Here is a 15,790-nt window from a genome sequence, read left to right as displayed (position 1 = left end):
ACATGGCCTGGTTCATTCAGCCTTTTACTGGATTAAATTAATTAACTGGCAAGTTTTTTTGCTTCCGTTCCTTTAAACTATTGCGGGTTTTTAGATTTTCCGATGACGACGGGTTGCACCATCTTTATCTCCACCTAAAGCCTCGCCTTGAATTTCCAACTCCCGGATGCCATGTCTCTGCTTGAAACGATAGAGCCAACCACCAGATAATGCCCAAAACTCTCCTTTGATACCCATAGCTTCAAAAAAGAATTTTACCTTTTCAGTACAAACTACAACGTTTATGGGCTACCCTAAAGCACTTAGCTGTGGAAACAAATCGAGCATGGCTTTGTCTAAGTCATCGTAAGTCGATTTCTTAGTTTTTCAATTTTTTCCAAGCAGAAGCTGAGTCTGCTGAACTTGCAAATTTCAACAGTTCTGCCCTCTTTTTTTATGATGTCCCGAACAACGTTTTTGTACCCCAACGTTGTACTCATCAGAAAATGATTTCACTGTCTTACCCTTTTCAAATTTTTCAATCTTTCCCAGTTTTTGTTGAATTGATAGCACTGCACGTTTACTCTACTTGCCCGACATTTCACTGTCACTGTACACATCCTTGGTCCTTACAGTTACAACGGAGCTGACAGACAAACGGTTAAATTTAAATTGCAACTCAAAATCATCACAATGACGGTATACTAGGAGCGTAACTGTACTAAGGTGAGAAAATGAAAGCTGTGGTGTGCACGGGTTAAAAAGCTACGTGACAAAAGAGATCTACCAAAATGGAGGTAAAGAAATAGGAATAGAATCATAAGAAGGATAGACAATTAATTATTTGTGCCAAGATTATAGAAGAAAGGGATTAAAGAGTGTGCTGTTTAATTAATAAGACAAAACTAAGGAAATGTGTGGAAAAAAGCATACAAAATGAACAATTTGTTTTTTAAATACCAATAATTAATTATTTATTTCTTAATTCCAGTACAAGTTAGGCCTAGACTAAAATATTTTGTAATTCACACAGCAGACAGCTTGGCGTCTGTGATGACTCGTCGATTTAGTTTTCTCGTCATTCAAGGTTGCAAAGTCATTCTCTCTTCCCATTTTTTGCTTTTTCCCTGCCTACATGTGGGGCAGTGGCGAGTGCGCACTATCCGTGCCATGGCAACCGTGTGACGTCATAGGAACGGGCGAATCAAGCATTGCGTTGTCACAGATATTTGGCGCTTGCCTATATCGCCCTTTCGTTGAATTATTTATTGGGTCTTGACCAAGTTAAGGTTAGTGATTATCAACTGTCTAATGTCACAAAACTGGAAATATATTATCTACAACACGTATTGAAATAATGTCTTGATGGTTTAAAAATTGATTTACGTTATTATAATGCACTTAAATATCTTTTATTCATTTATTTAAGTAATAGTTTTACTCTGAATTCAAAATTAAAAAGCATGTTTCAAAATATTTATTTTTTGCCAGTTTTGAACCGGTTTTAGGCCAATAGTAAAATTTGTTAACATGTTAATAACATTTATAAAATCAGGAATCAAAATAGTTGCTGAGTAGTTGTGAGTTATCTTCTTACTGTAGTGTTTGATCTGTGCAGGCTGCATTGTTGGTTTGCCTGGATGATTCATGCCTGCAACTCTCGCTTATCAGAAGCAATTCCTCGCTCTCCATACTATCGGTTACAAGCTCAACATGTCTTTGGTGAGTTACTCTAATGGTTTTGAACACTTTCACGTTTCCAATGATAAAATATTATTAACACGTTCGCTACTGCAATAGTACGAATTTTTTCATTCACATGGACCAGCGACGCACATATGCGACGGCCGGTTTTCACCCATAGACTGCCGTCGCATATATGCGACGTCTGGTCACATTAAAACAGACTGCCAACGCATGTTTGCGTCGGGGTTCTAATGTTATTAAAATGCTTATATCTTTGTAGTAGTCTATTTGAAGGCACTGAATTCCCAGCAGTGGTCTACAGAGATGTCTGACGCACAACTGCGTCGCTTGGTCTGTGGATGTGATGATTGGTGACGTCATATAATAGTTGGAAAAACTGGTATTTACTTCTCTGCATCACTGTATGTATTTATGCAGTATGTATGCTGCATTATCCTATGTAGCTTTTATATTTGTTCAGTTATAAACTGTTCTTGAATAATCTGTTTATTTTTTTACTCACTTTCACTTTAAAACACAAAAAATAAACTGTCTCACATATGCAATGTTTAGTCTATTTCAATAAAACTATGATAATTTTCACTATTGTCTTCGCTGTAGACTGGGCGTCGCAAATATGCGACATTACAAAAGATTATAAAAAATACAAAAAAAAAGAATAATTTATTTACAAACACAATTGTAGCGTATTACAATGTAAATGACCACTGTTTTACAGGTTTTTGCCCGTGGTCTGTGTGTACTGTTATCCAAGTGACAGCCGGTCTGTGTGTAAGATTCAAACGTATACCTTGGTCTGTGGCAATGACCATGCGACGCTCAGTAGCGAACGTGTTAAGATATCAAACAAGACGCAAATAGATGAAGGTATATCACCTTACCTTGCACTCTAAGAATATGAAGTTTTTGGTCGAGATTGCTTTAGACCAGTGTTTTCAAGGATTTTGTAATGGATAGGTTTAACATCAGGCTTACCTTAATGACAAAAACAGAGGGTATTTTCACAATGTTAAATTATTGTTGTTTGGGTGTTTTTGCTTTATCATGATAACTGATGTCCAATAATTGTGTCGTGTTGTAGAGGAAGGCAGTCTCAAATCCCTGAGAGTGTTCCTGGGAGCTCAGGTGTTTGACTTGGCAGCTCTCCATATCATAGAAGGTCGTCAGGTTATTGTGCGGGGTGATATACCCGACCTTGTCAAAGCCACAGTTACTACATTCAAGGTAATAACAACATAGTATTTTGCCTGTTTTTGTTCTAGGCTTAGCTAATGATAGTCAATATTTGTTTTATAAGCTTTCTAGATGTTTGAATTAGTTTGACCATAGCCTTCTCTAGTACACAAGGCCGCAGTGAGCGGAAACTGGCAACGTCGCATCTGAGTCTTGGTGCACGATCGTTTTACCATTACAGTGAATGGAGGAGTCGTGTACTTATTCGCACTTCTACTACCTTTAATCATTAGTAATGATATTGAACTTGTTACTACAGCATGCCAGATATATGTGTTGTGCCTGGGTGCAAGAGTAATTACAAAAGCTCAATTAAAACTTAAGGATACAAACAATGTTTTAATATTCCACATTAGCAACAATAGCTTTCTGCTATTCCTCGGTCAGATTGGATACCGTCAAACAATTCTGTTGTTAGCGTGAAGCATTTCCACGAAGATGACCTTATTTTTGTAGGAAAAGTATAAGAATAAAAGACAGTGATTGGTGTAAATATAGACTAGAGAAGCGCGACTAAAGGCTGCTGTTAATTGAACAAAATAACTTACTTAACTAGGTTTTCTAATAAATAAACCAGTGTTTCTGTTAAGTAGTCCTACTAGTAAAAAATATGTACTACACCATCTTACAATGCAATCATCAGAGTCCACTCCAGTCTGAATGTTGATTTGATACAACAACTCAATAAATATTGTGGAAAGACTGGAAAGCCATATGAATGCCTAGCTTCTGAAATTGTTTACAAAATGGCAAATATTTTGCTTAATAATTATTTAAAGAAAATAATCATTCAGTCAGTATGCCTTCAAACATGAAAATAAAACTTCAAATTTTGTTGTATAGCTAGCTACAACAAAATTTGCTACTTCCTCAGGTAGGCTAAAACATAATACTCCTATCTTATATATTAAAAAAATTTGGTTTTTCTTTTCCGAGTTCGTTAGGCTCTTCTACCCGACCGATTTTCATGATTGAGGTCTCGAATTGAAGGTATGCACGCACAGATTTGCCATCAAGCATTGGCTAAATGTATCTATAATCCCTCTTGGCATATACGTAAACGAAATTTGCTTCCCATGTATTTCTTATGGGAGTTAAATTTGGTTTTTCTTTGCCGAGTTCGTTTGGCTCTTCTATCAGACCGATTTTCATGATTGAGGTCTCGAATTGAAGGTATGCACGTACAGATATAATACTCCTATTACAAATTAAAAATAGTTTTATTTGAAAAATTGTTGTCTCTAAAATCCATTTACAGAGATTTTATTCAAAATTATCAAATTAACAAAGAAAATATGCAAAGTTTCCAGTTTCCACATTTCCACATTCATTGTACTTACAATACAATAAATACAACCAAATAAAAACATTATGTTTGTATTTTAAAACGTTTTTAGTTTTAGACATATTGTTCTATGTTGTATTTCTTCACCAAATAAATAAGCTACCTTGATTCTAATTGTAGACAATTACTAAAATTTTACCATACCCTAAAATTCATTAATTTATGTACCTAATTTACATACTTTCATTCATTCATTCAGCAGCGAAAACAGCAATACTCTCATTGATGTTAAATAGCCTAGCGTGTGTGCCGGACCCAGGTGGGGGGTGATTGCAACGTTGCCAGTTTGAAAGTTGGGCCTTGTGTATTAGAGTGGCTATGGTTTGACACACATTTCAACATTTGCGCTACCATGGTCAAACTATGCTTTGGTCAAACTGTTTGACTATAACCTTGCACTGCAATTTTTGAACCTGATAGGAGCTACTGTCAAGTGATTGGTGCAGAACATTGCCTGACTGTGATAAGTACCTAGAGCCAGGGGAGTGTGGCTTGCTAGGTGTCAGCACTCAAGTAGCTGTCTTATGTTTGAACTTTGCAGGAACTACTGCCAAGTGATTGGTGCAGAACATTGCCTGACTGTGATAAGTACCTAGAGCCAGGGGAGTGTGGCTTGCTAGGTGTCAGCACTCAAGTAGCTGTCTTATATTTGAACTTTGCAGGAGCTACTGCCAAGTGATTGGTGCAGAACATTGCCTGACTGTGATAAGTACCTAGAGCCAGGAGAGTGTGGCTTGCTAGGTGTCAGCACTCAAGTAGCTGTCTTATGTTTGAACTTTGCAGGAGCTACTGCCAAGTGATTGGTGCAGAACATTGCCTGACTGTGATGAGTACCTAGAGCCAGGGGAGTGTGGCTTGCTAGGTGTCAGCACTCAAGTAGCTGTCTTATATTTGAACGTTGCAGGAGCTACTGCCAAGTGATTGGTGCAGAACATTGCCTGACTGTGATGAGTACCTAGAGCCAGGGGAGTGTGGCTTGCTAGGTGTCAGCACTCAAGTAGCAGTACCTTGTCCTTGCCACAACATTGTGAGGGTAGACATGGTGCAGGGATGTGTGTCTGCCAAGACTACTGCCATCATGCCAGCCAAATGTAAGTATATCACATGTGAATAATACTTGTTATAACATTATATAATTTGTACGCTTTGTGTTTCACTGAGTAGTATTTGTTTGGTAAATAAGTTAAAGTTTATTTTGAAATTACTTATTTTTGAAAATACAGGGTGGGGCAGGGAAATATCCCTACTTTTAAGATGGCACTGTGAGTAGTGGGGGTGTGCAGGAGGAATGGGGTTAGGCTCAAATGAAGCTTTTGTTTTGGGAATTTCTAAGAATATCACTTTCAGTAGTAGACATGGCTTGTTCGAGTGAGCAAAGTGCTTTTGCACTCGAGATGTATTTTTTTCAAAAATCTTTCTATTGTTGCTGTGCAGCTACCGTTGGCTGCAAACTTATTATCGGGTGGCCTGTCGCAAAGCTGTTACAATTTGGTTTGGGTGAATTACTTTAGTGTATTTGGTGGTGTATTGCGAAGGATATTTAGAGCTCAAAGAACCGTCCGGGGTCCTGAAAACATTGACCTTGTCAGAAGATCGATTTAGCAGTCTCCTTAAAGTTCTGCTTGTAAGCATGCATCCCTGCTGGCGTTTTCTAGTCATACTGTGCCTCGTATTCTCCATGAGGACCTACACATCCATCTATACATGAGGGTAGTTGCTCATGAACTCACACAACGGGACTGGCAACAAACGAATGCAGGCATGTGAAATCTTAATTGCGGGACTACCTCATGCTGCTCGGGTTTTGTTTAGTGACGAGGCACACTTCCATATTTCTGGAGCGGTAAATAAGCATAATGTGCTCTATTGGAGTGATGCTAAGCCTAGGGTAGTTCAAGGGAAGACCCTAGATGCCTTAAAGGATGCAATTCACCTTGAATTTTGCCGCATTCCACAACAAATGCTTCACAAAGTTATTATGAGCTCCAGAACCAGAATACAGCAATGCATTTAAGATTAGGGACAACACTTGCAGGATATGCTGTTTAAAACCAAGTTAAGTTATATTAAAATAAACTCCCAGACGTGACCTTTTAATCTCAATAAAAAGTTTGGTCCCTACATTTTTGGTTGTCTTTAAATGCACCTTCAAAATTAGGGATACTTCCCTGCCCCACCCTGTATCACCACAGGTCTTGCAAACAAGCTCAACCCTTTTGCTTTAGAATATCGTTTCCTCTCTAAGCACATTTCTATAAATTTTGTTTCAAAATTCTTTTCCTACAGTTACCTTACAAAGCGGGCGTTCTTGTACTGATTATAACATGCAAAGTAGCTAATTGCTGTATTTACTTACCTTTGCCACATTCATTTTACTTTTGCCGCACTCCAGTATTCCAAAAAAAAACACAAAACAGGATGCTTTTTATTAGGCATGTAATACGTAATACGCTAATATGTAATACGCTTGACAATAATTTGACAACACTTAAATATACTATGACTACGATCTTTTGGTACAGCGTATCCCTCTTCGTTTAACACTTGTGTTTAACCTATCCTAAAAAATTGTTGTATAGTGTTTGAAAGACTAATTATTTATTTGTGATTTATATACTGTAGGAAAAATATAATGTATAACGTGAGTGCAAAGTGCTTTTGCTTCACTTGAGAAACTTTCCACACTAACCTGCGGCTCGTGCATATACGATTCTCTCATGTGCAGCAAAGTGCTACTTCCCAGACTAGTTACACAAATGACTATTTAATTTTCATCTTATTTTTCTTTGATCTGAATATTCTAAATTTTTACAGATCCAACTTTACTAAGCAAGATTTTGAAAGCCTTGGCTTGTGAACTGTTAAGAGGAAAAGCTTTGACTTATCACCTGCAAAGCTACAGACAAGAGTGGATGCAGTACGTACAATAATATATCCCATAATACACCTAAGATTGACTAGAGGCAGCTATCAAACATTGAAATATATTCAATACTAACCATAAGATTGATTTTTATCGTGATATTTTGGAAACATTAAAACTCCCATTTATTATGAATGGGCACCACAGAAGATTTTCAAGCTTTAAAATATACGTTGGTGTATTGCAGGTTAAATTTTGTGTTAAAGAGAGTCTCATGAGTCTCATTAGAGGCAGTAACCAAGCTAGAGAACATTTGCATGCAGATCAAAATCTGACCGAATTAGAAATTGCTGAACTGATTGGGGATGTAAAAGGACAATGGTAAATCCTAGTGATCATAAACTCTCCGATCGGCAAGTCAAGTTTCCTTAACTTGAACCAATGTTCCGATGGATAATGATCACCCCTTGCTGGCCTTGTTGTGCAAATTTGTACAGCCTTCTGCTAAATTCTGAGACATTTATGCTCATTTAATGCATCTTAAAACTTTCTGCTACTCATCTGTAACGGATTTCAATAGAGGCTGATGCCTTAGACCACAGAAATCTAATCAAAGAACGTGACTCGTACTTGGCAGGAGCATCAATTTTTTGATAAAGTTTTTGGCTAATATTACAAGACTTATCGTCACATTAAAACCAGCTGGAATAGTAGTGGATAAAGTGATGAACATGGCGTTGGATTCAATTTTGATCTAGCTTCTCCTCAAAGGCAGCTCAATGGAGATCTTTATATGGACATCATTTGAACGTGAACAAATAACAATGCTTAATATAAAAAAGGTTAAAAAGATTTAATGTCTAGAGTTCATGTATATCAGAATAAACTTGTGCCATCTCTTCCAGTTTAGTTCTGAAATTTACATTCTTAATCATTTTATCACTGGTTCACATTGATTTTTTTCCAGCATTGCCAAGCTGGTACACCTGACACGGATGGAAAATGCTGCTTCGCTGTTGGTAGCTCTGGGAGTAAAACCACAAGATCATCAGCTGGTGTCCTACTGGTCCAATAATCTGTGTAAATCCTGACCTTCAGGATAAACCTTTGACGTGTTGTATTGAAACAGCCGAGAAGAGTCTGAATATAACTATAATGTAAAGAAGACAGACTTACCACGAGGAGAATGGTTTATCTGTTGATGTTTACTTGCCCAGGTGGCGTTGGTAAAGCGCTGATGTAATTCTACAACTTTTACACAATTGTGATTCAAATGGAATGTTACTATCAAGATCGAGGTCACCCTGTACCTGGACTGCTTGCAGGTTTTGGAGGGCAGGGCATACGCATAAATGCATTATGTGTGTAATATACTAGTGTAGTGTGTGTATGAAAGTGTTTTTGTCGGTTGCTATCTGGTTGGACTGGATATAGCTAAGACTCATCCCTTTGAGTGATCACATAATATGTCTTAATATGTTATAATATGTCATCCAAATCTGGCTCACTCTGGGCTTTAGCGGTGTCAAACTAATGAAAGTGGTAGATTGTTGAATGTCTTCTAAAAAGTTATTGCAAAAGTAGCGGAAGTACTGATTAATACAGCTTGAAATATCTTTTAGTTACCAGACTTAATAAGTTTACTGGACAAGCCATTATTCTGTGTTTCATAATGATTTCTCTTATTTAATTTTTGACATAAATGGTAAAAGTAAAACTTTCAACTAGAAAACAGGCTTACATTACAGTTCCCTTAACTTATTTCTACCTATTTGTCACATTTTTCATTGGAACACTTACGTTTTACAGTGTAAACAGATGAATCAGACCACCTGTGCACAATGGTTTGGACCAACAAGCGTAAAAAAAACAACCTTTTTGATTGAAATCCGCCATTTAAAAATTTTCTAGTGGGCTACAAATTTAAAATGTTACTTTAGCACTTTTCTTCCAATTTTGGGATCATTAAAAGTACAAATAGAAGGCCAAAAAGTAATTTAAAAAATTAAAAACTCACTTCAAAAATCCAAGACATTTTACAAATTTTAGTAGTAGGGCGTTTTTTGAAGGTAAAGGAGTGTCTTGTAAAAAATTTTTTATTTGCCATCAAAAAACGCAAAATTTAATTCCTGACCATTTACATTTTTTCAAATCTTTGCTAGCTCTTACCGTTTAAACTTGTTTTTCTCAAAAAAGAGGGATTTAAGGGATTTATTTTTGGGTTTTGGACCGAGACGGACCTCCACAAAAAATTTCAGATCCATAGCTATTCTAGAAGAGGGCAAAACAAGAATTTTTCTTCATGATCAGTGAGTCAGTGAGTTACACAAGCGGCTGTATATCCCGTTAAAGTATGTGCACAGGTGGTCCGATTCTGACAGTAATCTTTGCTCAATGTCAGTAGCTTTGTTGTTCAAACAAGTGCCTTTTAATAATATAAGTTATTGTGGTACTAAGCATCTAAAGAGAATCACAACAATGAAGAACGTAATTCATACAGATTCTACTCTTTGATGAGATAAAGATCATATTTTGGAAATGAAAACAAAACACATCATTCACTTAATTTTTTGTATACTCTATCTTTTTCTGTATACTTTGAATGTTATGTTTTTCATTTAATTGATAAGAACATACTTGTAACATTCATAAAGTTTTCCCTGCCTGTCATCATCAAGTTTACAATAAAATTGTGCTTTTTTGAGGATATTTTCTATTTTTTGTTACACAAAATATGCCTGTATCATTTTGAGTTTCTTACTGTTTGGTTTTAGTTTAATATATTTGAATTTTCAACTAGTACCAGGATTTCCAAAGATAGCTTATCTTATCTGACCTACTTTTCCAGTCTGCACTGTCCACTCTTGCCTTAGTTAACCCAGAGTCAACATGTACTCCTTGCTCATTCTCTTGTATATAGTAGATTAGATTTTGACTGTTTTAAAGTGAACTAATAACGTTTAACATGTAATTATTAAAGTATGTGTTTTATAATATCTCCCCCTTCTAAATGTCAGAGAGTGCCATTTAATTTGTAAAAATACCAAAGTGTTGTGACGGGAAGACCTCTAAATGATTTTGTGACCTTCTACCTTCTACGGATTCTACGGCTACGCGGAATCCCCTCATCTACCCGCTCCTGGAGAAGATTCACCCATTCAAAGACTGTCCGCCCCTGGTGATCTTCGCTCCCCGCTTCAGTCTACCGTCAGGCATCTCTACCAAACCCAAGGACTCAAATCTCAAGTAACTGTTTACATACTCATTTAATTAATTGGTATTACTCTGACATGTTCCCATATGTAAAATATATTTTGTAAATTAAAGTTTGAATTTCTCTTTCACTACTCAGTAAAAATTTTCTCATTCTCTCCTTTGAACCCGCCCCCAACAAAATGGTCCTTCGAGCCGGATTCTGAATTTCTAGTAATTTATAAAGTTAGACCAAAGGAGAGAAGTAAAAGTAAAGTTTTACAGTATTTAGGTTTTTTTTGTAGCATTCCTATCTTAAACCTTAGCCCTTATATTTCCTTCACCAGCTAAAATGGCAGCTTTAAAGAAAGCCGAAATCGACTCTCTAGTCAAAAAGAGAGAAAAGTATTATGCAAGGTTACAAGCTCTCTATGACGTTGGTAAAAAATGTATCCAGCTTGCTCAGCAAAAACAATCCTTTAATACAGAGTTTGATTCTTTTGTATCACGTTATCAAAGATTAGAGGATGATTATTCTGTGTTTGAACAAACAAGTGACAGTATTAGTTTGTTAAACTCTCAAGTAGATGAAGGAGATAGAGTAGAGGTTCATAGTGCATCAATGTCCTATGATGATTTGTATTTTAATGTTAAAACCATTGGGCGAAAGTTGAATGTAGATAAGCATTTGCAGCAAACAAAGACTGACTTATCTGCTGATAAGCAATCTCCTGTCCATAGTCCCCAGGTAGCTCGCCTTCCTAAATTGGAAATTGAACCATTTGATGGAACCTTATCAGCTTGGCCTAATTTTTATGCTTTATTCACTTCTTTGATTCATAAAAATCAATCCTTATCTAAAAGTGAAAAACTCACTTATCTACGCAGTCTATTGAAATCACATGCGCTTTCACTCATTGAAACCTTGGTAATATGTGATGAGAATTATGATATTGCAATGAGAACTCTCACTGATCGTTATCAGAATAAACGTCTCTTGGCATCAAACTATCTCGATAAGATTTTATCCTTCCGCCCTCTCACTGAAGATTCTACTGTTACCTTATCAAACTTTTTGGAAATTTTTAGCGCAAATCTGTGCGCCCTAAAGGCTCTTGGATTGTCAAATTTATTTGATTTTACAATGTTACACATTGGTTTACATTCACTAACATCGTCATCCCGCAAAGAATTTGAAAATGAATATTCTGATAAAGATGTACCAGAATTTGAGGATCTAATTTCGTTTGTACAGCAACAACTCAAAATCCTAGAAATTACTACATCCAAGGGAAAGCTAAAGCAAAATAGACTTAATACATCTCCTAAGCCAAGTAGTTCTAAAAGTTTCATGCTGTCAACTGTTGATGAAAAAGGTTTAACTGGAACTGCAAAGCGCCACGTATGTCCCTGTTGCCAAGAACCCAACCATAAGATCTATGTGTGTTCTAAGTTTAAGAAACTAAGTTTATCTGACAGAAATGATTTTGTTAAAAAGCATTTCTTGTGCTTTTCTTGTCTTGGTTTTCACACAATATCCGAGTGTAAATCAACCTCCAAATGTTTTAAATGCAATGGCAAGCATCACACCCTTTTGCATCGTCCAGCTACTAATGCAACTGCAGGCCCCTATCTCTCAAGAGAAAAGAGCTTAGAAACCAAACCCAATGACATGAAAGAAATACATAATCCTTCCTCATCCAAAACTTGTAATTTTGCTGATGCAAATTCCACCTCAAACATGATGTTAAGCACAGCCATTATCGGCATAAGGGATAAAAATAACAAACTGACACCAGTCCGAGCCATTATTGATGGTGGTTCCCAAACTAGCTTAATTACTCAAGAATGTGTTCTCAAGTTAGGTCTCACCAAACATCAAAATAAAATAACCATCAAAGGTATTGCAGACACCCAGGTCCCAGTGAACAAAGGTTCAGTAACATGTAACATAAGCCCTCTTAAGAACTCTCATATATCTTTGAGTACTGAAGCAGTTGTAGTCCCAAAGATATCATCCGATCAGCCAAACATTGATATTGACCCTACAATCATCTCAAGATTTGATAATCTACAGCTCGCTGACCCCACGTTCTATGAAAGCTCGCCTGTTGAATTTCTAATAGGAGCAGATTTGTATTTCGATATAATAAAAGAGTCGCATAATATCATAAAAGGTGAACCCTCTGCAATGAACACTATTTTTGGATGGATAGTTGGTGGTAGAGTGGCCACTTCCTCCTGTCAAAGTGAATGTTCTTATTTTTTAAACTGTTGTGAATCAGTTGATAAGACTCTCAAAAGGTTCTGGGAGGTAGAAGCTGTTCAAAATGTGAAGTATCCTAGTCCAGATGATATTGCAGTTGAATCACATTTCACAGAAACACATATCAGAGATAAAACAGGCCGCTATGTCGTATCGTTACCAATGAAACCTGATGCACCCAACCTACCGAACACAAGAGATAAGGCAGAGAAACGACTTATCAGCCTAGAGAACAGATTAAAAAGCAAACCAGAAACCTATCTGGAGTATAGAGAGTTTATGGATGATTACCTAGCTCAAGGTCATATGAGTATCACCAGCAACCCCTCACCTTATATCATTCCCCACCATTGTGTAAAAAATGAGAACAGTAGTACAACAAAGTTGAGAACAGTGTTTAATGCGTCTTTTAAGCCCTATGCAAATTCCTCTTCCCTCAATGATATCCTGTATAGTGGACCAAAGCTGCAAAGAGACATAGGAGAGATAATAACTAATTTTCGCCTACATGAAATTGTTGTGTGTGCCGATATAAAACAAATGTATAGGCAAATCGTTGTGAATCCCACAGACCGAGCATTTCAGCACATATTCTACCGCACAAATCCCAATGGAGATATAGATGAGTACGAGCTGAACGTATTGACATATGGTGTAACATCTAGTGCTTATTTGGCACAAAGAGTATTACTGCAACTGGTTGAAGATGAAGGCAAAAGATACCCACTCGCCTCTCAAGCTATCACTCATCAAACGTTTGTGGATGATATTTGTACCAGTGTTGATTCTCCTCAAGAAGCACTTCAGTAACAGCAAGAACTAATTACACTTCTGGGATTGGGAGGATTCACCCTAAGAAAATGGGCCAGTAATTGCCACCAAATATTAGACAGCGTCCCGCTTGATTGTAGAGAAAATCCCCTCGCCCTACGCTCCGAAGACGACTCTGCTGTTAAAGTACTTGGATTACAGTTTGATCCCGCTGAAGATGTATTTTTCTATGTAATTAAACTTAACCCTGTAGTTTGTACCAAGCGCTCAATGCTTTCTGAGATTGCTAAAATTTATGATATTTTAGGATGGATAACACCCACTACGTTTTATGCCAAACATATCATGCAGAGCACATGGTTATGTGGACTAGAGTGGGATGACCCCCTACCAGATGAACTTCGCAGTAAATGGACAACATTTATTTCAACCCTTTCAAGTCTTTCAACCCTAAAGATACCTAGATTCATCCCTACAACTCCTCACAGCACAAATCAGATAATAGGATTCTGTGACGCATCTGAAAAGGGCTACGCAGCAAATATCTATATACGAACTGAAACCTCGGAAAACATATCAGTACATCTTATCAAAGCGAAAAGTAAAGTTGCCCCACTCAAAACAATGAGCATTCCTAGATTAGAACTTTCTGCTGCTCAACTACTAACAGAAGTTGTATTATCTAGTACGCATCTAACCCAGACTGTTGACCCCCAGAATATCATATTGTTTTCTGACTCAGCCGTTGTTCTTATGTGGTTAAAAACTCCTCCTTACAAGTTAAAAACATTTGTTGCAAACAGGGTTGTAAATATACTTGAGTCAACTAATCCAAAACAGTGGCACCATGTATCATCTAAAGAAAATCCTTGCGATTGCGCATCCCGCGGCTTGACACCTGAAGAGCTTGTAAATTTTGACTTGTGGTGGAAAGGACCTCAATTTCTGTACACTCCCTTTGATTTGTGGTCATTACACCGTTCATCTGAAGAAGAAGTAGAGAAGTTGCCAGAGATTAGAAAAGAATGTTTATCTACAACAGTTGATAACCAAAACAGCATTGTATTAGAAATGCTTGAAAAATATTCTAGCCTGAGTAAAGCTAAATTTTTAATTTCTTATGTATTAAGGTTCATCAATAACGTCAAAAGTAACGCCAAAGGTATAGCTAAGAAACAAGGACCAATATCACCTCAGGAATTGGAACACACATTATCTCTCTGTGTAAAGACTACACAACAACGCTATCTCTCAAAAGATATTTCTGATATGAAAAATAATAAACCATGTTCTAAGAAATATCGCTCTTTAGCTTTATTCATTGATGAAAATGATTTCGTCAGGGTGGGCGGTCGTTTGAAAAACGCTAACTTAACTTACTCCAGGAAACACCCCTTTCTGATACCCCGTTCATCACGCCTTGCGACACTCATTTGTGATTATTATCACTCATTAGCTTTACACTCAGGACCCCGCTTGACACAGTCTCTCATTCAAGAAAAGTTTTGGATTGTAGGAGTACGGCAGTTATTGAGGGAGCGTATATTTAAATGCCAAAGATGCTATATGTTCCAAGCAAAACCTTTAATGCCTAAAATGGCGGATCTACCATCACTCAGATTTGAAAGCACACGTGCGTTTCTAAATGTTGGACTAGACTACGCCGGACCGTTTGAATTTAAGGAAAGTAATAGAAGAAAATCCCCCCGCCAAAAGGGATATATTGTAATTTTTGTTTGTTTTTCGACAAAAGCTGTACACATTGAGTTTGCAACGAGTTTATCAACACCTTCATTCCTTGCTGCATTGGATCGTTTTGTTGCCAGAAGAGGTCTCTGCCAATCAATAACAAGTGACTGCGGAACCAATTTCCAAGGAGCCGCGAACTATTTTTCTCACATTCAGAAATTTCTAAAAGACAATAATCAAGACATAGCACATCACCTAGCTTCAAAAGAAATTAAATGGAATTTTATCCCCCCGGCAGCACCCCATTTTGGAGGCCTTTGGGAGGCTGCAGTCAAATCAGCAAAACGTCACCTCATCCGAGCTATCGGTACCCTGATATTAACATATGAAGAAATGTACACCTTACTGACAAGAATTGAAGCCATTCTAAATAGTCGCCCAATAGGAGCAATGACCACTGACCCAAATGATGGAGACTACCTAAGCCCTGGACACTTCATTGTAGGAACGCCGTTGTTATCACCACCTGAAGAGGACTTCACGGAAACTAAGATGAATCGTTTGGAAAGATATCAACTCCTACAACAAGCTGCACAATCGTTTTGGAAGCAATGGTCTCAAGACTACCTACAAACATTGATACCCAGGAATAAATGGACTACATCACAGCCAAATCTTCAAGTCGGAGATGTTATATACCTTCAAAACAAGGACAGCAGCCCTCTGGAATGGCCTATTGGAAGAG

At 37.3% G+C, this 15,790-nt stretch overlaps 1 protein-coding gene across 1 annotated transcript in view; it reads left to right on the top strand.

The window, feature by feature from the left end:
* LOC128997655 (folliculin-like) overlaps positions 1–11,103 on the top strand; it is a 28,612-nt gene extending 17,509 nt beyond the window's left edge. Inside the window, exons 6-11 of the mRNA XM_054423295.1 lie at positions 1,598–1,701; positions 2,768–2,910; positions 4,927–5,019; positions 5,169–5,355; positions 7,079–7,181; positions 8,095–11,103. Of these exons, the coding sequence (XP_054279270.1) occupies positions 1,598–1,701; positions 2,768–2,910; positions 4,927–5,019; positions 5,169–5,355; positions 7,079–7,181; positions 8,095–8,218 (754 nt within the window). The 3' untranslated portion in view covers positions 8,219–11,103. The remainder of the gene's footprint in view (positions 1–1,597; positions 1,702–2,767; positions 2,911–4,926; positions 5,020–5,168; positions 5,356–7,078; positions 7,182–8,094) is intronic.
* Positions 11,104–15,790: the final 4,687 nt, after the last annotated feature.

The sequence above is a fragment of the Macrosteles quadrilineatus genome, unplaced genomic scaffold (genome assembly GCF_028750875.1).
Source record: "Macrosteles quadrilineatus isolate MER2022 unplaced genomic scaffold, UCM_ALF_1.0 Scaffold_1__1_contigs__length_201487025, whole genome shotgun sequence".
Taxonomy (NCBI): Eukaryota; Metazoa; Arthropoda; class Insecta; order Hemiptera; family Cicadellidae; genus Macrosteles; species Macrosteles quadrilineatus.
Note: the sequence above shows the minus strand (reverse complement) of the source record. Positions and strands in the feature narration are given on the sequence as shown.